The 20,242-nt window shown below is 65.0% G+C and overlaps 1 protein-coding gene and 1 long non-coding RNA gene across 2 annotated transcripts; both read left to right on the forward strand.

Moving 5' to 3' along the window:
• Window positions 1-8,277: 8,277 nt before the first annotated feature.
• Window positions 8,278-12,067, forward strand: LOC143695484 (uncharacterized). Its single transcript, XR_013184716.1, has 3 exons — window positions 8,278-8,714; window positions 10,244-10,378; window positions 10,518-12,067. It is a non-coding gene; the product is annotated as an uncharacterized LOC143695484 (long non-coding RNA).
• A 1,402-nt stretch (window positions 12,068-13,469) lies between these two features.
• CBX4 (chromobox 4) lies at window positions 13,470-18,062 on the forward strand. The gene is made up of 5 exons (XM_054645202.2): window positions 13,470-13,704; window positions 13,802-13,845; window positions 14,546-14,611; window positions 15,244-15,310; window positions 15,837-18,062. Exons 1-5 carry the CDS (start codon window positions 13,552-13,554, stop codon window positions 17,169-17,171), a joined length of 1,665 nt encoding a protein of 554 aa, XP_054501177.2. The 5' UTR covers window positions 13,470-13,551; the 3' UTR covers window positions 17,172-18,062.
• The last annotated feature ends 2,180 nt before the right edge of the window (window positions 18,063-20,242 follow it).

Raw genomic sequence — 20,242 nt, forward strand, 5'->3', positions numbered from 1 at the left:
TTTTGTGTGTCCATTGCTGTGCAGGCTGGGGACAGCAGATGCTGTCCCCCAGATTGAGCCGCCCCTTTTGCTGCCCCTCAGGGACCTGCTGGGTGCCAGGGCTGCATTGCTGTCCCCAGGCTCTGCTCCTGGGCACCTGTGGCACCTGGTGCTGGGTGCCAGGGCTGCTTTGCTGCCCCCGTGGCAGCACCCCATGGCTCCATCCACATGGAGGCTGCAAGTGGCAGTGGCTGAATTCAGGTCAGAAAAAGCAAACAGCAGAAAATGCCAGAAGCATCTTCCTGCAGAGGGACTTGGTGCCAGCTCCCCAGGGGGACAGCAGGAGGCAGACACTGCCCCATGCCACCTGCCAGCCCCATGTGGCACAGGCATGGCCATGAGGCCTTGGCAGCACCGTGGCTGCTCCTGGTGCCAGGGCAGCCTGTGTGAGGTGTGGGCAGCCCTGCCAGGCCTGGAGGACTGGGCACAGGGGCACAGCCCCTGTTGGGCACAGGGACAGCCCCTGCTGGGCTCATGGAGTGCTGGGCACAGGGGCACAGCCCCTCCTTGCCTCCCCACTCCCTGCCATGGGCTGGAGGCAGCAGCAAACCCCTCCCAGAAGGGCCAGAGCTGGTTTTGTTGCAGCACTCATTCCCAGCCAGTAAAAGACAATAGGAAGAGATGAAGTAGATAATTTGGAGAGTTATTTTTCCACTATTAAAATGTCATTCAGCAATGTGGAAATCACTCAGGATTCGTTTAGTTAAAGACTCTGCACTGCAGCTTTCCAGCATGGGGAATAAGTTGGGTTCTGTTCGAGGCAGGGCTCAGCTCTGGGTGTGCATCCTTGACCACTCTGCCGTGCCTGGTGTCCCCTGAACGTCCCAGGAGACCTCAGGTGCCTGTCCCCGTGCCCCTGGCACACACTGAGCCCACTTTGCCCTGCTTGGGGACACAAAGGGACGGAGCTGGTCCCCAAGGGCCAGCAGCACTCCCATCCCAGTGACCCAGTTCCAGTCTCAGCCTGTCCATTGACTTGTGCCTTTATTCAACTCACACTGGAGCTCCACAACCATCTGTGCTTGTCTGGGGGGACACAGGGTCAGTGAAAGCACCCTGGAGGCCTCTGGCAGTGCCTGGGACAGCACTGGGAGCAACCTTGGGATTTCCCTGCAGTGCAAGGATGGCACATTGGACAGGGCAGTGCATTCCAAAGGTCCCTCTGACCCATCCCCGAGACTTTCCTTTGTGACACTCTTTGCCACCTGAAAAAACCTCCAGGGAACAAAGAAGCAGCCAAGCTCTGGTGCCTGCAGAGGAGGGAGGTGGGTGCCAGGGGCAGGGACCCTCACGTGGCATCTCCCCAGCGCTGCCCTGAGCGTTGCATTGGCGGCAGCTGAGAGCCCAGAATAGCCCCTCGCGAAGGTGCAGAGTCCCTGTAAGCCTCTTTAGCCCAGCCTTGAGCTGCCGCCTCCTCCTGCCGCCGGGGGAAGGGAGCAGGGAGGGACGGAGGGCGAGTCCTGTGCCCGGTGCTCTGCAGGAGCCCCATCCCACTCCTGGAGCCCGGGGAGAGGGGAGCAGAGCACCGCAGGCACCTGGAGAGGAGACTGGGCTGGGGCAGGGGCACAGGGGGCAGAGGGACACGGGGCTGGCAGGGGCAGCATCGTTTGTCCTTGGCATTGAGCCCCGACCACACAGGTGCGGCCCAACTGCCCCTGGAGCTGGCTGCACTGGGGGAATTGTCACCTGGCAGCGGGGCTGGTGCCACATCCCAGGGCTGGGCGTGTTGGGCTGTGGCCGTTTGGCTCTTTTGTCACAGGACACTGCCTGTCAAATGAGAAATTACAGCTGACAGGAACAAAGAGACTCACCTGAGTTATGACAGGCACTAAAGAATTTCTAACCCCACGTAGCCTGTCCTGCCGGGCTGGCTGATTAACCCCGGGTGGCTCTGCTTGGGCCATGAGAACAGACCCGGGCACCGGCCCTGCCCTGCCCCAGGGGCTCCTCCTGCCCCGGGCACCGGCCCTGCCCTGCCCCAGGGGCTCCTCCTGCCCCGGGCACCGGCCCTGCCCTGCCCCAGGGGCTCCTCCTGCCCCTGGCACCGGCCCTGCCCTGCCCCAGGGGCTCCTCCTGCCCCGGGCACCGGCCCTGCCCTGCCCCAGCGCGGCGCTCCGGGCTCTGCAGCCTTTTCCTGGGCTCCTTTAAACACAAACACAAACACAGCTCGCCGTGAGCTTTCAGGGCTCCTGGAGGAAAAGCAGAGGCTGGGGCAGCCCCGGCAGAGCCCAGCGGGACCTGTGCCAGCGGTGCCAGCTCGGACTCGCCGTGGGAGCCGCTGGAGCTGCTCACCCTGAGCCAGCGAGCGGGGTGGGGACAGCCCTGGTGCTGCTGCAGGGGTGGGGAGAGCCCTGGTGCTGCTGCAGGGGTGGGGAGAGCCCTGGTGCTGCTGCTGCAGGGGTGGGGACAGCCCTGGTGCTGCTGCAGGGGTGGGGAGAGCCCTGGTGCTGCTGCAGGGGTGGGGAGAGCCCTGGTGCAGCTGCAGGGGTGGGGACAGCCCTGGTGCTGCTGCTGCAGGGGTGGGGAGAGCCCTGGTGCTGCTGCACGGAGCTCAGCCCCACACCCAGTGCTTCCCAAAACCACAGCAGTGAGCACGGACACAGCTCAGGCACCCCAGCAAGGGCACCTGGTGTCAGCCAGACCTTGAGCGGTGCCTTTGCCACCTCTGAGGGTTCCTTGACAGCCCCCAGCCCCCCAGTGCCCCATACCCAGGTCCCTCTGAGTTCAAGCTCAGGCCCTGCCAAAGCTCCTGCCCCGTGTGGCAAAGCAGCAGCAGCAGAAGGAGCAGCCCAAGGACTCTTCCTGGGATTTTTGATTTTGTTTGGCTCGGGTTTGTCTTTCAGAAACCACAAACGAGTTCAGCTTCTTCTGTCTGAGCCGGGGCTTGGCGGGGGCAGAGGCGGCCGGGGAGGTGCCGAGTGATGGGGATGTGCCAAAGTCCTCTCTGCTCTGCAGAGCCTTCTGCAGGGGAGAATGGGGCTGTCCCAGAGCCCAGGGACACGGCAAACACCCGGCACGGTGATCCCCGGCCCTGGCTGACCCCTGCCCTCAGCCCCGGGCAGAGCCTGGGCTCTGGTGAAGGCAGAGGAGAGGCTTTGGTGCTGTGGTGAAGGCAGAGGAGAGGCTTTGGTGCTGTGGTGAAGGCAGAGGAGAGGCTTTGGTGCTGTGGTGAAAGCAGAGGCTTTGGTGCTGCTCCTGCTGCTCAAGGCAGCTGCCAGGAGGGGTTGCCCGGCCCAAATCGGCTCCAGCAGCCGGGTCCTGCTTTCAGGAACCCAATTTCCACATATTGCAGGTGAGGGTGGGCGGTGAGAAGCTTCCAGCCGTGGCTGGAATCCCTGCGAACAGCCCCAAACAGCAGCTGGCCTCAGGGTCCCTGCCGAGGGGACCGAACTGCCCCGTGCCGGTGCCCACAGCAGCGGGAGCACCGGGAAAGCGCTGCTGCCCCTCGCCGGGACCGGGAACGGCTCAGCCAGCACGGGCTGGGCACATCCCGGGGGACAGAACGGGCTGGGCACATCCCGGGCATCGGGAACGGCTCAGCACGGGCTGGGCACAGCCCAGGGGACAGAACGGGCTGGGCACATCCCGGGCATCGGGAACGGCTCAGCACGGTCTGGGCACATCCCGGGCATCGGGAACGGCTCAGCACGGGCTGGGCACACCCCGGGGATCGGGAACGGCTCAGCACGGGCTGGGCACACCCCGGGGATCGGGACCGGCTCAGCACGGGCTGGGCACATCCCGGGCATCGGGAACGGCTCAGCACGGGCTGGGCACATCCCGGGGATCGGGACCGGCTCAGCACGGGCTGGGCACATCCCGAGCATCGGGAACGGCTCAGCACGGGCTGGGCACATCCCGGGCTCCGGGGCAGCCACGGCAGCACCACCCGGCCGGGATGGGCAGCGGTGCCAGGAGAGCCGGGGCACCCCCCGGGGCACACAGCCGGGGCTCTGGGGCCCCTCCTGCAGGTGTGGGTGCCACAGCCGGGGGGTCACAGCCAGCCCGGCTGCGGCTGCGCGGAGCCCGCGCTCGGGCTGGCAGGAAAGGGTTAAGGCGCTGCCGGAGCGGGAACGGGAGCAGGGGATTCAGCTGCTGACGCAGGTAGGATCTGCCGGCGCATCCCCGTGCAGACACAGCAGCGTCACCCGGAGCCCCCTGAGAGCGGGGAGTGGGCGGCAGAGCCGGGCAGGGGCACGGCGGGGCCCTCCCTGGGCTGCCACCCCCCGGGGCACCGCCCGGGTCACCCCGGGATGCCCAGCCCTGTCCCGCGGCCCGGCCCAGCCCTTCTCCAGCAAACTGCGGCTGGGAGGAGGCTCCGAGCTCCGGGATGAGCTCCGGGATGCTCCACACGGGCACCACGGAGCTCTGGGGCAGAGCCCTGCCGGGACAGCGGCACTGAGGGGCACGGAGGAGGCTCCACACGGGTCAATCTCTCTGCTCCTGAGTAATTCCTTGTCAGCTTTTGGATCATAAAAAGCCCCGGAACAAGCAGGGCTGGAGTAGGTGACACGGGGAGAAAGGGACAATCAGGGAGGGGACAGAGCCCTGTGGAAAGGGAGGGACAGAGAGGACGCAGCCTCCAGGTCTGGAGCCAGACCTGAGCTCGGCAGAGCTGGGGTGGCTCTGAGAGCCCTTGGGATGGGGAGGTTCCCCTGCCAAAGGCCCATTCCCTGTGCAGGTGCATCAGCGCTGGCACCTGGGTCCTGGGCAGCGGCTGTGGGTCTGGGGACACCGGGGACACGAGCAGAGCCGGGCAGGGACTCTTTGCACAGAGCCACGTGTGCCACCCTCCAGCAGCCGCTGGGAAGCCAGGCCCGATGGAAATGTAATGGGATAATCGATGGCCCATTGTTGCTCGGCTTAATTTAGCTGCTTGGGCAGCGAATGAGCACAGGGAATGTACGTAAGCAGGAGCCAGGGCAGGAGATGAATCAGCCCTGCAGCATCCCTGTGGCACAGGGGACAGGACGGGCACAGGCTGAGCCCCCAGACCTGCGGCAGCAGCCCAGGGCGTGGGGAGGTGCCATTAAAGGAGATTTGCTTTGCTTTGTCTGAAATGGCTGCGCTGGGCTCAGCGCTACGCACCTGCATTGCCAAAACTGCCTTGGAAGTTGCAGCAGGAGCAGGGAAGGTGCTGGGTGTGCTGGGACAGGAGCTGAGTGCTGGAAAGGGCACGGGCACGGCCAGGGAAGGGTACAGGCACTGCCAGGGAAGGGCACAGGCACTGCCAGGGCTCGGGAAGGGCACAGGCACTGCCAGGGAAGGGTACAGGCACTGCCAGGGAAGGGCACAGGCACTGCCAGGAAGGACACAGGCACTGCCAGGGCTCAGGGAGGGCACAGGCACTGCCAGGGAAGGGCACGGGCACGGCCAGGGCTCACAGAGGGCACAGGCACTGCCAGGGCTCACAGAGGGCACAGGCACTGCCAGGGCTCCTCTCAGCACAGCCCAGGGGCCCTGCAGCCCTCCTGCCCCAGCTCCCTGTCCCAGGTGAGCCTGCCAGCCTGTGCCCACCCAGCTCAGAACGCAGAGGGTGTGATTTGGGGACAGCCCCAGCTCTCCAGCCTTCACACTTTGCCCTGGGGCTCAGCGGTGCCCACCCTGACACCTGGGGAATCGCCCTTCCTCCTCCTCCTCCTCCTCCTCCTCCTCCTCCTCCTCCTCCTGTTTGTGTTCCTCGCATTCCTCCCGGCTGGCTCACACCCGCCGGGCCCAGAGCTCGGGCTGTGCCCGTGGACCAGCCCAGGGCTGCTCCCTGCCCCTCTGTGCCCGTGGATCAGCCCAGGGCTGCTCCCTGCCCCTCTGTGCCCGTGGACCAGCCCAGGGCTGCTCCCTGCCCCTCTGTGCCCGTGGATCAGCAGCCCAGGGCTGCTCCCTGCCCTTCTGTGCCCGTGGATCAGCCCAGGGCTGCTCCCTGCCCCTCTGTGCCCGTGGATCAGCAGCCCAGGGCTGCTCCCTGCCCCTCCGTGCCCGTGGATCAGCAGCCCAGGGCTGCTCCCTGCCCGTCTGTGCCCCTGGATCAGCCCAGGGCTGCTCCCTGCCCCTCTGTGCCCCTGGACCAGCCCAGGGCTGCTCCCTGCCCCTCTGTGCCCGTGGATCAGCAGCCCAGGGCTGCTCCCTGCCCCTCTGTGCCCCTGGACCAGCCCAGGGCTGCTCCCTGCCCCTCTCTGCAGGGCTGTGGATCGGCTTTGCTGCTCCTTCCCCTCTGCCGGCTCCTGCTGCCCCATCCCGCCCCTCCAGAGCCCCCGACCATCCCCAGGGATCCCCATCTGCAGCTTCAGCCCGGATTTCCCCGCCGTGCTGCCAGCCCTGCCGGTCTCTCTGCTCCTGGCCCCGCAGCACCTCCCGTGCCACGCGGTGCCACCGCCACTGCCTGAGGTGACACCGGACAGAGGCGGCCCGGCCCCGGAGAGCCCTGGGGATGGAGCCAGCGGTGCCCCCGGGCTGGGCGAGCCCTGGCCGTGCCCAGCAGGAGCAGCGGTGCCCCCGGGCTCTGCTCACGGGCCAGGGGCTGCCTGGCCCTTTCCGAGGGCCGGTGGGACACGCGCAGGGCAGCGATGGGAGCCAGGGCACGCTGCCCACGGGATGGGCGGCCCAGCCCAGCCCCGGTTGCCGGTAGCCGCTCCCGGGATGCCCCCGCACACGGAGATGCCGCGGGCCCGGCGCCAGCGCCCTCCCCACGCTGCCTTTTATGGCCCTGCTGCAGCCACAGCCCAAACATGGCAGTGGGAACGCGGGGCTGGAGCCTCCCCGGGGCTGGCCCTGCCGCCGGCAAGGTGCCCCAGCCACCCCCAGCTCGGGCAGCCGTGCAGAGCCCCGGGAATCAGTGAGAATTGCAGTCCCGGCACAGCATCAGCACCGCCCTGGCACAGGAGACCCAGGAGACCCCCCTGCTCCCTCAGCAGTGCCAGCGCCCCTGGCATGGCACCCCTGGGATGGGGACTCCTCAGATGGGCACCCCTGGGATGGCACCCCTGGATGGGCACCCCTGGATGGGCACCCCTGGATGGGCACCCCGGGGATGGCACCCCAGCCTCGTGCCCAGCGCCAGGGTGGCTGCAGGGGGGTGGCAGAGCCAGAGCATGTGCTGGGCACTGAAGGAGCCAGCTCAGGAAGCACAGCAGCATCTCTGGTGCTGCCCAAGAGACAGCTGGAGTTCCCAGAACCTGCTCAGCATCCCCGGGGGAAAGCAGACAGCGAGCAGCAGCCTAAAAATAGCTGCCCAGGGCACACGCAGCCGCCTGAGAGAAGGGGAAGTGAAAAGGAAGATGGGCTGCAGCTTGCCAAGGAGCAGAGCAGCCCCCAGCCCACCGTCCCCCACGGCTGAGCTGCAGCCCTGGCTGCAGTGCCTGCACCCAGCACGAGGGTCAGGCATGGCACCGGGGAGCCCAGGGCAATGCCACCGTGGGATGGCACCGCTGTGCCAGGCAGGAGCCCGGGAGCCTTGGAGTCCCTCGGCAAAGAGCTGGCTCTGTTCGACCAAATGCAGCAGTGCAAGGAAGGGCAGAGGTTGGAGGAGCCAGTCTAACCAGTCAGAGCCCAGCCGTGTCTCCCAGTTGTGCTCACTCAGCACCTGGGGCTGTTCCCAGCCACACGAACCCGGCGTGAGCGGCACTCGGCACTGCCAGGACCAGCACACCCGCCAGGGGCTCACACAGCAGCAGCCTCTGGCTCGGAGGAATCCCCGGGCCATGGAAACGTCCTGCAGGCCCAAGCTGAGCTTCCCGCAGCAGCAGAGTGGGCTGGGCTGTGCAGGGAGCGGGTGCTGGACCACCCCAGGCACAGAATCAGTGCCCAAAGCCCTGGGCAGCCGGAGCAGGGCCGGGGAGCAGCCCCCACAGGGCCCTGGGTTGCAGCTGTGCCCTGCAGGGACCAAGAGCCTCCTTCCCCCGGGCACGGCTCCCATCACCTCCCGTGGGTCTGTGCAGCTCCCTGGGGTCGGACTAAGCAGCTTTGGAGCACCGAGATGCAGGGACAGCACAACACGTGGACAGCGCGGCCAGGAAACCCTTCTGGAAGCCTTGGGCACATAAATACTCGGTCTAATCCGCGGAGGGGATGAGGAGCCGGGGCAGCCGGGGCTCAGCAGAAGCTGCCGGGCGGGCGGAAGGAAGGAGGGGAGGGAGCTGAGCTGAGCTGAGCTGAGCTGAGCCTCGGCTCAGGTGCAGGGGTGGAGAGCGCCCGACCGCAGAGCCGAGCGCTTCCTCCCCTCTCACACACGGCCCCGAGCGCAGCGGGGCTCGGCCCGGAGCGCCCCTGGCACACGGGGCTGGGTGGGCACCGGGCACCGGCAGGGCCGGAGCCTCCGTTCCCGGCCAGCAGCACCGGAGGGAGCCGGGCGGGGGCCGGAGCCTCCGTTCCCGGCCAGCAGCACTCCCAGCTCTGGGACTGTGCAGAGCAAAGCTGCCCAACCCAACCCGGAGGAGCTGGGCTGCACCCGGCTGGGCTGGGCTGGGCTCGGGGCGCTGAAATCCCCTTTGCTGGGCTCAGCCCAGCTCCTGCCCTGAGGGACAAGTGGCCCTGGGTGCCACAGGCTCCGCAGGAGGAGCAGCCATGGAGCACCTGAGGAGTTTCTGCTGCAGCCGTGCTGGGGACACACGCACAGACCCAGTTCTGATGGAGAAAATCCCATAATTACCCTCAGCTGCCAAGGAACAGCATCAGCTCAGGCGGTGAGAGGGGGAAGAGCTCCAAGGGCCTGTCCAGGGCTGATCTGAGGATGGTGAGGAAGGCGCAGGGCAGGATGGGGCTGAGGGGGGTGCCAGGCTCCCGCAGTGCCTGGGGAGGGATTCCCTTCTCCCCCTGCTCCAGCACTCTCTGCCTGCTGTCTCAGGCACTGCTCTGAGGGTGCGGGGCAGGCAGGACCCGCTCCCCCAGCCGCGTGCTGAGAGCCCCGTGCTGTCACAGCCACGGACAGAGGCTCTCCAGTGCCTCTTCCCCCTCAATTTCTCCCGACTTGCCCGGCTCTAAGAAGATTAAAGACAGATGGTCTCTGAGGCTCCCTCACTGGCACCCATGGCTGAGGCTGCGGGGGGAAGGCAGGGCAGAAAAGAGCCCTGGGGAAGGGGGGGTCATTCCCCGAGGGATGGAGCATCCTGGGACCCGCTCCGGGTGCTGCCCTCCCTGCCCGTGCTGGCCGCAGCTCTGCAGAGCGGGGCTGCCTCCTTCCTCTGGGGCTGCCTCCTTCCTCTGGGGCTGCCTCCTTCCTCTGGGGCTGCCCCATTCCCGGTGAGCTCCAGCAGCGAGGGAGCTCAGCCGTGCCCCCACAGCAGCTGCTCCGGGTACCAGTGCCCCGTGCCCGCAGCAGCTACACAGACACCGCTCCACCGGGCTGTGTTAAAGTGCTGTGCAAGCACCCTGTGCGCTCCTGCAAGTGCCTCCTTCCTGAGGATTCTGCTCACAGCCTCCTCTGGCTGTGCTGGAGGCAGCAGCACAGAAAGGAGCTCACCTAACACGGCCCCGCGTGCAGCAGCAGCAGCAGCACAGCCAGGCACTGTGAAGCCATTGAAATTTCCACGTGATGACCCAGTTCAGGGTGGTTTTGCCGCTGGATTTTCCCACCGCTGCTGCCTCTGGGTGGGCGGTGGCAGCTCCGGACCTTGCTGCTGTGCTGGATTTTAAGGCCACCACACTGACAACCCCAGCCCATGGTGCTTTCCCAAGCATCCCAAAACGCTGGGCACTCGGTGCCTGAGGGTGCCTGCGTGTGCTTCGTGGCACTGGGGGCTTCACTGAGAGCTTCAGAGGGTGAACAGTTTCCCAAAGGGATTTTGCTGCTGCCTGTTACACTGGGGGCAGGGCACGTGTCACTTCAGCTGCTGCAGTGGAGGTGGTGGGGATGCTCCGGGGGGGTTTTGGTGCATTTGTTGGAGCAAATTCCAGCCCAGCTGCCACGCTTGACTCTTCCCTCACCATTCTGGACCAGCAGTCACTGAGCTTCCCCACAGCAGCGCCAGGGCTGAGCTGCAAGGCAGAGGGGCAGCCTGTATTTAGAAGGACACAATAATTGCAAGTCAGATTTGCTTGTTCAATACTCTATTGACAGATTTGCCTTGGCAACCTGGAACAGGGTTTCATTGTTCACATGTACTTCATGGCATCCTATTGATTGGGTGGGTGGGTTCAGGTTTTTGTGGATTTGCTGGTTTTGTTGTCTCTTTTTCCAAGCCTACCTACTCATCCTTTTCTTGTCTTTCTCCAGCACGGTGTTGACCTCAGCAAGGGCTGGGTCATAATCCGTTTTTCAGACTGGCCACAACTTCCAGCGCAAGGCAGAGCTGACAAAAGCAGAAGGGCAAATCCTGGAGCCCAGCTGGCCGGGGCTGAGGGCAGCCAGGTAGGGATGAATGGGGCCAGTGCCCTCCCCCCTGCTCCAAGGACATGGCAAAGCCGGTGCCTGGCCCCTGGTGCGAGTGGCCTTGAAGGAAACGCTGTAACTATTCATGAATTAACTTCTGTTATTATTTGGTGCTCAGGCGTGCTCCTGGCTTTGCAGACCCAGCAGGAACCCCCGGCCTTGCTGGGGCAGAGGGGAGGAGGAGGTGAGCACCCAAACTGCAGCCCCGGAGCTGGGGGATTACAGCTGGAAAAGAATTGCTGGTTTGAATTGCTAATAACGATACAGACTAATGAGCAACATCAGAAATGATGGCATGTGCAATCAGTGCTGCTTGATGGCAAACACGGAGTGGGGCTGCAGGAGCTGCTGGGCTGAGGGATGAGGAGCATCTCTCAGAGGGGCAGCGCCCACCCCAGGCAGGGCACTGCACGGAGCTGGCTCTGACTCTGGGCTAAAACCTTTATAAATAACCATGGAAAGAGTAAACACGGACAGACAGACAGACATCAGCTCTGGGGACACGGAGGGAACACGGCCAGCAAGTGTTGGAGGGGAAATCACCTTGGTGTGGTTGCCAGCGCCCGTGGGAGCCCATCAGCCTCTGGCTGTGGAGGTTTTGTCTCCCAGCTGCACCCCAGCAGCCCCAGCGGGGATGGAGCCCCCGTCCCGCCCCTGGGACTGAATCTCCTCTGAGAGCAGCAGCAGCAGCACCGACTGCTGCCGCTCAGCAGAGAAAGAGCAGCCTGAGTTCCTGGCCAGGTGTGCGGTGAAGGGCAGGAATGTGTCTGTGCCTCGTCCCTGCCTGATCCACCAGCAAGGAACTGCCCGGGGGCCACCCCACTCCTCTCCTGGCTCCAAAGGCAGCACTTGGCTCCTGCTCCTTTTGCTTGGAATCCCTTCTCCTTGTCTCATCCCTGTGATATGCCCCAGCCAGTCAGCACGAGGCAACAGTTGGAAATGCTTCCCACTTTCCTTATTTAGGCTGTTTTATGCGGTTCAAATAAGGTGTCCTCTTTGGGCCTGACAAAGAGAAAGATGTATCAGTTCATGAACTGCTGCTGCCTGAGCAAGGTAAGAGACAGAAAATCACCACCATTACCATCATTATTGTGAATCATGTGCAATCAGCCCCGTAACAGAAAGCAGATGAAGATCCTACAGGAACCCGAAGGACGGGAGCTGCTGCTGAGCCACGGGAGCCAGGGGCCAGGCAGTGATTAAAATGCTTTTAATATTGGTTTTCAGTGTTGTTTCACTTTTATATAAATTTTTATATATATATATATATATAATTATATTTCATCAGCAGTCTCTTGTATTGCTCCTGAGACAGGTTCTAAAAGATGCCAAGGATGTCTGGTCACACATTTAATTTTTTTTTTTTTTAATTTATATTTATATATATGCAGCCAGCCAAACTCTGCCCTCCTCATCGCCTGTTCCCGACTGGGTCCCGGGGAGAGCAGAGCTTTCCCAGCCGGGCGGGATCCGGAGCTGGACGTGCTCTGCAGCTTACCCGGGCTGGGGAGGAACCGCACCAAACCGTGCTCGTCCCTGGGCATTTAGTTTTATTGCGAGCATTAGCGGTTTGTCTCCTCTGGCAACAGGAGAAGCTGGAAATGTCAAAGGGGAGGGTTAACAAACTCCGCTGGCATAAATTTCAATGAATGTATGTTTCTTAGGAAAACCGCTAAGTTAAAAAAAAAAAAATTAAATCTTCCTGTGTGTGTTTTCCTTGGGCTGCTGTTCACAATGGATAATAATTCTTACATTAAGCCCCTTCGGCCCTCCAGGGAAATCAAAATTGTAATATCAGTTTGCTTTTTATTGGCTCGGCTCTGCGATCGCGGCGGCTGCGTCTTTGTTAGGGGCTGCGGCGCGGTGACATTCAGCGGTGCCTCCCGGTGCGTCCCCTCCGGTACCGCCGGGCCCGGCCAGGGCCCCCGAGGGCGCGGCTGATGCGGGCCGGGGCCGGGCGGCACCGACCCGGGGCAATGAGGAACGTCCTGGGGCCGGGGGCGCTGCCCGACCCCGGCAAAGGAGCCGCTCCGGGCCCCGCCGCCGCTCGAGCTCGGCCCCGCCGCTCCCGGCCAAAGTTGCGGGAACCCCGCGGGGATCGATCGGCCCGGCGGGGACACCACGGCCCGGCGGAGCCCGGGGGGACAAGGGGGACGGTGGCACCGAGACGCCACGGCAGCCCCAGGGACCGCCCCGTTGTCAGCGGCGCAGAGGCTCCGGTTCCCCCGGAGGCACAGCCGGGCACCTGCGAGGACCGAGCCCCCAGGAGGGGTCGGGGGCTCCTCGCCCCCGGGTATCACCCCACGCGTGCCGCGGCCCCGCCGTCCGGCCCGGGGCTGCGGTGCCCGGGGCGCTCCCGGAGCGGCGGCGGGAGGCCCGGAGCCGCCGGCCCGCACGGCGGGGGCTGCACGGGGCTCACACCGGGACGGCCCCGGCCCCGCTCCACCTGTCCGGGGAAGGCGCCTCCCGCTCCGGCACGGCCACGCGTGTGCCTCCCGCTCCGGCAGCCGCGGACACGCGTGCGCTCCCCGGGAGCCGCTCCACGAGCACGGAGCCGCCCGCACCGCGCTCCCCGAGCGGCCCCGCGGCCGCGCGCGGTTTCCGGCACCGGGCGGGGAAAGCGCCGCCACCTGCCCCGGGCCGGGCCCGCTGCCGCCACCGCCGGCCGTCCCCGGGCGGGCGCCCCACGGCCGCGGGACCCGCCGGGCAGCGCGGCCGGGGCTTCCCGGGAGGGCTCGGGCCCCACGGGCCGTGCCGGGGGTGGGCGCCGCCGCCCCCCGGGCCCCGCGCGACGTGGCGCGGCGTGGAGCCCTCCCGAGCGCCCGTCCCGCCGCGCATCCTCCGGCCGGACCCTCCCGCCGACCCCGCTCCCCCCGGGCCGCGGGTCGCGCACCTGCCCCGCGGGCTGCGCCGCCCCCCGGCAGCCCCGTGGGGCCGTGCTGAGTCACGCGTGGGGCGGGAGCGGGGCCGCCCGCGCCCCCCTCCCCGCGCCGCCGTGCCCGGCCCCCGCCCGCCCCCTCCCCGCCTCGCTCCCCGGCAGGGCTGCGCCAATCCCCCGGCCCCGCCGCTGACGGGCAGCCGGGCCCGGGAGGCGCCGCCTCCCTGACGTCTCGCTCCGGGATTTGCACGGTTGCGGTGCCGCCGCTCAGTGTATGTCGGGCCGGCGGCGGGAGCTGCCGGAGCCCGAGCCCAGCTCGGCTGCAGCGCGGCCCGGCCCGGCCCCTCCCGGCTGCGGGATGGAGCTGCCGGCGGTGGGCGAGCACGTCTTCGCGGTGGAGAGCATCGAGAAGAAGCGGATCCGAAAGGTGCGGGGGGCGGCGGCGGCGGGGGGCGGCGGGGCCCGGGGGCGCCGGGGGTGGCGGTTCCCGCTGACGCCGTGTCTTTGCCTCCCGCGCCGCTCAGGGCAGAGTCGAGTACCTGGTGAAATGGAGGGGATGGTCGCCCAAGTGAGTACCGGCACCGGGCGGGGATGGGGCCGGGGATGGGGCTCCGGGAAGGGCCCCGGCCGGGGCGGCGAGCGGGCGGCGAGAGGCGGCGGCGGGGCCCGGCGGTGACGGCGGCGGGAGCCGAGCAGGCGGCGGCTGATGTGCACCAGAAAATGGCTCCTTCCCCCTTTCCCTCCTCGGGAGTCGGGCTCCATATTGCAGAACCGAGCGGGGAGGGGGGGGCAGGAAGGGGGGAGAAAGGGGGAATAACCGCAAAAATCGTCCGCGTCGCCCCGCAGCCCCGAGAGCCGCTGCCGAGGCGGGGGCAGCACCGGCACCGGAGCGAGCGCGGCCGCTGCGGAGCGTTCGGGGTTTGCATGACAGTGCGGGCGGGGGGGCGCGGGGGGGTCCGGGACGCGGCGGCCGGGCCGGGTCCCTCCTCCGCCCCGCGGCCGCTTTCCTGGGTCCGGGAAAGGGGATTTGGAAAATTTCATCATGACATGCCTGGAATTCCTCCGGAATAATAACTGCGCTAAATAAACAGTACCGTCCCCGCGGCGCCCCCCCCCCGCCCATCCCCCTCCCCGGGACCCCGGCCCCACACCCCCACACCCCCACACGCTGCTCCCGCCGGGCCCGGTGCTGCGGGGCGGCTCTGCCCGGGACCCCGGCCCCGCCGGCAGGGCCCCGCGGTGACGGCCGCTCTCCTCCCCTCTCCAAGATATAACACGTGGGAGCCGGAGGAGAACATCCTGGACCCCCGGCTGCTCATCGCCTTCCAGAACAGGTGAGCGGCCGAGCCTGGGCGATGCGGGAGGGGCGGCGGGACCCCCGCTCCGCGCCGCTCCCGCAATTGCAGATGCGTCACGGAGCCGGGGGCCGCGGCGGGGGCGGGCCGGGCCGGGCCGGGGGGCGCGGCCCCGGCGGGGCGGGCGGTGCGGGGCCACCGGGCGACGCCTCCGGGTCAAGGTCCCCACGCCGCGGTCCCCCCCGCGCCGCGCCCCCCCAGCCGCGCCTCGCGCTCCTTCTTCCCGGGATTCGATGCCGCGACTCGAGGAGGCGGCGCTGCTGCTGCTGCTGCTGCTGCGCTTGGACGGGCTTCGGCTTTTTTTTTTTTTTTTTTTCTTTTTTTTTTTTTTTAAGCCTTTTTAAATTTTTTTTTTCTCTTTCCGCGCATTTATTTCCTGGAGTGTTTTGGCGCAAACTGTGAACTTCAGCCCCTCCCCACAGCGGGGAGGCAGCAGCGGGGAAGGCGCCTGCTGCTCGCACAGGATGCCCCGGCCCGCTGCCACCTGCGGGCCCCGGTCCCCTCCCGCTGCAGGGTCACTGCCACCGCGGGAGCTGCCGTGCGGGACGGGGGGGTGGCTCCGGGGCTCCGTGTGCCGCCCGGGGGCTCACCGTGACGCTGTGTTCCCGCAGGGAGCGGCAGGAGCAGCTGATGGGATACCGCAAGCGGGGGCCCAAGCCGAAGCCGCTGGTCGTGCAGGTAACGCGCGGGCCCAGCCCCAGCCGCCGTCCCCGGGGAGCCGCTTGCAGCGGGTTTCATCATGCTCAGGATGAGCCTGCGCGCAGCCCCGGCGCCTCGCAGCGCCCCGGGGACCCCCAGCGCTGAGCTCAGCGGGTGCCCCGGCCCCCCTCCCCTCCCCTCCCCTCCGGGCTGCAGAGCCGCCGTGCCCGTGCCCGGCTGGCATTAGCAGGCTGCTCGCGGGCTCGGCAGCCGCGGTCCCGCTCGGCCCCCGTTCCCAGACAGCTGATTGAAGGGGGCTTTTCTTCTTTTCATTGCTTCATTAATCTGGAGCAATGCACAGCCTCTAAGTTGGAGTGGGCTGGGGCCGCCTGCTCGAGGACGCGGTGGCCCGGGATGCGGCATCCTGTAAGGAAGGAGAGCTGCCGGAGGGGCGGGGGCTGTGCCGAGCCTTCAGCACCTGCCGGAGCTCTGGCACCCGCAGGCAGCGGCGCCTGGCAGGCTTCTCCAGCCCTGTCTGAGCGCGGCTCTCGGTTTTGCCTTGCAGCTCCCGTCCTTCGCCCGCCGCTCCAACATCCTCACGGGGCTGCAGGAGCCGGCCGTGGACACCAGGCCCAAGCTGGACCTCGGCTCCTCTGGCAAGAGCCAGCAGCACCAGTATGAGCTCAACAGCAAGAAGCACCACCAGTACCAGCCCAACGGCAAGGAGAGCAGCATGAAGCACCAGTCCCACAGCAAAGGGAAGTATTACTACCAGCTGAACTCCAAGAAGCACCACCACTACCAGCCCGACCCCAAGATGTACGAGCCCCATTACCAGCCCAGCAGCAAAGAGCCGCAGGGCCAGGCCTGCTTGGACAATAACAAGGCCCCCCTGGTCGCCCACCCGGAGAAGTGGGCTCACGGCCCAGCCAAAAACTTGCTGGGTCCGGTCAAGAACCTCACAGCAGAGAGCAAAAACGGAGCTGAGAAGAACCTGTCCAGCGGTACCGGGCCACCCCCCCGGGACAGGGTGACCAGCAACGGCCTTGGGGGAAAGATGAAGATCGTCAAGAACAAAAACAAGAACGGGCGCATTGTGATTGTGATGAGCAAGTACATGGAGAACGGCATGCAGGCGGTGAAGATCAAGTCCGGGGAGGCTCCCCGGAAGCGGGCCGCGGAGGAGAGGACTCCTAAGAAGGGTGGGGAGGAGAAGGTGGAGGCTTGGAGGAAGCCAGGGGAGGAGAGGGTGGTGGGCAGCACTGCCCTGAGCAAAGCAGAGGGCGAGAGCCGGCAGCCCCCTGCGGAGCTGGAGGAAGGTCCCCAAAAGACTCCCTTGGCCAAGGAGCTGCCCCTTCCTCCGGCGGAGCAGCCCTTGCAGCTCACCACCAAGCCGGACCTCGTGCCCTGGTCGCTGAGTCCCGTGTGCGAGCACAGCCCTTCCTCCATGGGACTGAACCTGGCGAGCGGCAGCTCGCGGAAGCGCTGCCTGTCGGAGCCGCACGCCGAGCGGGAGCCGGGCAAGAAGCGCCTGACGTCCCGCAGCATCAGCGCCCCCACCTCCCTCAGCCCCCCGGCCCCCGAGCCGCCCGCCCAGCCCGAGGTCATCCTGCTGGACTCGGACCTGGACGAGCCCATAGACTTGCGCTGCGTGAAGCCGCGGCCGGAGGGCGAGCTGGCCCTGGCCGAGGTGAAGCCGGAGCTGCCGCCGCCGCCGCCGCCGCCGCCGGCCGAGGAACCGGCCCCGGAGCCTCCGCAGCCCCAGGAGGCCGCGGAGGAGGAGGAAGAGGAGGAGGCCGAGTCCCTGCAGGAGTTCAAGCCCTTCTTTGGGAATATAATTATCACAGATGTGACCGCAAACTGCCTGACTGTGACCTTCAAGGAGTACGTGACGGTGTGAGGTGGGGCGGCAGCCGCTCCCCGTGGGAGCTGCCCGCCCATCCCGGGGCCGCCGGCCCCACCGCCTCCCTCCAGGTACCGGTGCCCCTTCCCCGGAGCCCACGCGCCCCTGGACGGCCGGGCCCGCCGTGTGCAGCGAGGGGACGCCGGGACAGGGCCAGGCACGGTGGCCGTCCCTGCCACGGGGGGTGACCTCGCCGCTGCTCCCGCCCCGCAGCTGGGGGCGGCTCCAGGACCTGCAGGCAGTGGGACGCGCAAGGATGGGACCCGCCAGTTACTCAGAGTTATAGTATTATATTTTAACAGTGCTAACTTGTCAAGTGATTCTTGCTCCCGTTTGTACGTGGTGTTCTTGAAATGTATTGTTTGAGCTGAAAGCTGGTCGCTCCCTGGCCACGCTAATATATTTATTTGTAGGTATTTATATAATGAAATATAAAGCCTAGATTTATGGAGTCCCTAGATCACCTTATAAACTATATCAAACGACTATTTTCTGTTCTCCTTTTTAACCATTGAGCATTTGTTAGTCTTGGTCCCTTGCCCTCCCCACGACCCGCAGGACCATCCCGTATATATTTTTTGATACTGTACACATGTGGTGTTTCTATGTGCAAAAAAAAATCGTTATCTAAAGCTAAACGAGCTATTATAGAAATTGCTGCTATTAGAAATGTCTAAACTATAAGCTTCCAATTATTAATTGCTTGAATGTAAATATTAAATGGAGATGTTGAAAGTGCATTTGATGTTCTGCAGCTAGTGTAGATCGGAGTGCAAAGCCCAGCTGCTGCGAGCTGCCAGCGGCGCATCCTGGTCTGAGGGCTGTGTCACAGGGGAAGAAATGTATCATGCAATCATGGCAAAGGACTATAAACCTTTACAAAAACTACTGGGATTTGGAGTGCATTTGTTACAGCATGACGGATGGCAGGTCCCTGTGTGGGCCTGCTGCAGCTGGGCTGCCCTAGAGCCAGTGCCTGCAGGTTAAAATGTTTACTCAGAGGTGCAGTGTTTTGAATATAATTCAGTTTTCACCCCCAGAGTGTTGTGCCCACAGTGCTGGGGGCACCCTGTGCCGTGGGTGGGCAGCAAGGCCTCAGGAGCCTGAGGTGTGGTGCTTCCCTCTGGCAGGGCTGGGGGAGGCCAGCGATGGGGACCTGAGACAGCTGAGGAGGCACAGGCTGGGCAGGTGGCACAGTGATGGGCGATGGCTGCCACCCCAGCAGTGCCACCCCAGCAGTGCCACCCCAGCAGTGCCACCCCAGCAGAGCCACCCCAGCAGTGCCACCCCAGCAGTGCCACCCCAGCAGTGCCACCCCAGCAGTGCCACCCCAGCAGTGCCATCCCAGCAGTGCCACCCCAGCAGTGCCACCCCAGCAGTGCCACCCCAGCGCTGGGAGGGTCACAGTTAGGTAACAAGCTGAATGTCTCCAGAAAGCAAGATGGTCCAAATTCCACCAAGAAAGCTGCAGCTGTCTCTGAACAAGATTAATCATTGCTGGAGTCTCCTGGAAATACAGTGCAGAGCTAATGCTCTGTGAGAGGGGTCCCAGCGTGGTGGCTCAGTCCCTGTTCCCCACAGCGACCCCCTCACCTCCCCAGACAGAGCTGAGTGCCTGGGCAGTGCCACCCTCCCAAGCCAGTGCTGGCAAAACTGGCTCAGCTGCCAGCAGAACAGGCTCTGCTGCCAGCCTCTCTCCTCTGGGGCTTTCAGTCAAAGTCGAGGTCTCCTCCAGCAGAGGTCTTGGTTGAAATGTTGTTGAAGGCACGTTGATGTATGTGGACAAGAGCCACGAGCTTGTGAGAGGCAAATTGAGTTGGTTTGGGTAAGGTGGAGTCTGCAGTGCTACCTGAGCCATGGTGAGGGTCAGGGGCTGCCCTGTGCCCTGCTGTCACGGTGTCTGTCTGTCCAGCCATGGGGCAGTGCTGTTCCCTCAGCACAAATCACCTCCCGTCTTGTGCTGCCCACTTCTGGGCCGCCCAGCCTTCCCAGGTGTCATTTCATTTATAAAAACCTCCAAAGCCATCTTGGTAATTGTTCCTTTGCAAAGCTGAGGCTGGTGTGGTGTCTGTGGGAAGGTGGGACAGCATCCAGCCAGGTGTGGGTCACAGCAGGAACCCGTGTGTGCCATCCACCCCAGGCCTTGCAGCAGTTATGCCAGAGCTGGAGCACTTTTCCAATGCAGTTTGGGTCGAATTGGTGGAAAAGGAGCCACTGGGTGTGTGGGTGCCATTTTCCCAGCTGGAGCAGCCGAAGAGGCTCGTGCCCAGGTGGGACAATGCCTGTGGACACATTGCTGCAGCTGCAGGCTTTGCCCTGGTGGAGCTCAGGCTGAGGTGGGAACGGCACTGCAGAGGTGGCTCCATGGGCAGGGACAGTGCTGACAGCTCAGTTCTGCCTGCTTTTGGTTGGGGTTGGTGCTCCAAAGCCAAAGGACACTTGGGCAGTGCTCACCTGCCTGCACAGAGGCCCCAGAGCTGGTGGTTTGTGCACCCAGGGCAAGTGGAAATGGTGAACTCTGATTGAGATCAACATTTGCCTGATAGCTGTGCTGAATGTTAAGAGGGTTTTAATCAACGCTGCGTGTCACCAGAGCTCTGTGGGTGACGTGCTGAGGGTGCTGGAGAAGCGGGGTCGGGGCAGGTGCTGGTGAAGCCCATTCTGCACCGGGGGTGCCCAGGCATGGGGTGGTGGGAAGAGCTTCCCTGCCATCCCAGGCTTCGGGATCAGAACATCCGATCAGAAATGATGCGTTTCCCTTGATTAATTAAGCTAATGGTTATCTGAAAACAAAAATGGCATGGAAGAGGAGACGCATGCTCAGAATGCAAAATGTGATTTATGAAAGGGGAAGTGCGGCTCAGCAGCCAGCCAGGGGAGCCGGCGCAGGAGCGGGGCCGGGCCACGGCTCCGGGGCAGGGCGGCTGCCGGGGCACAACTCTGCTCTTTAGGTGGATGAAACCGGCGGGGTTTCTCACAAACACCGGGCCGTGCCTTTGAACCGTGGGCTCGCAGGCTGCGGGCCAGAGCCCGGGCATCGCTGCCACGGTGAGCCGGCTCGGCAGCTC

This window comes from Agelaius phoeniceus, chromosome 19, assembly GCF_051311805.1.
Source record: "Agelaius phoeniceus isolate bAgePho1 chromosome 19, bAgePho1.hap1, whole genome shotgun sequence".
NCBI lineage: Eukaryota > Metazoa > Chordata > Aves > Passeriformes > Icteridae > Agelaius > Agelaius phoeniceus.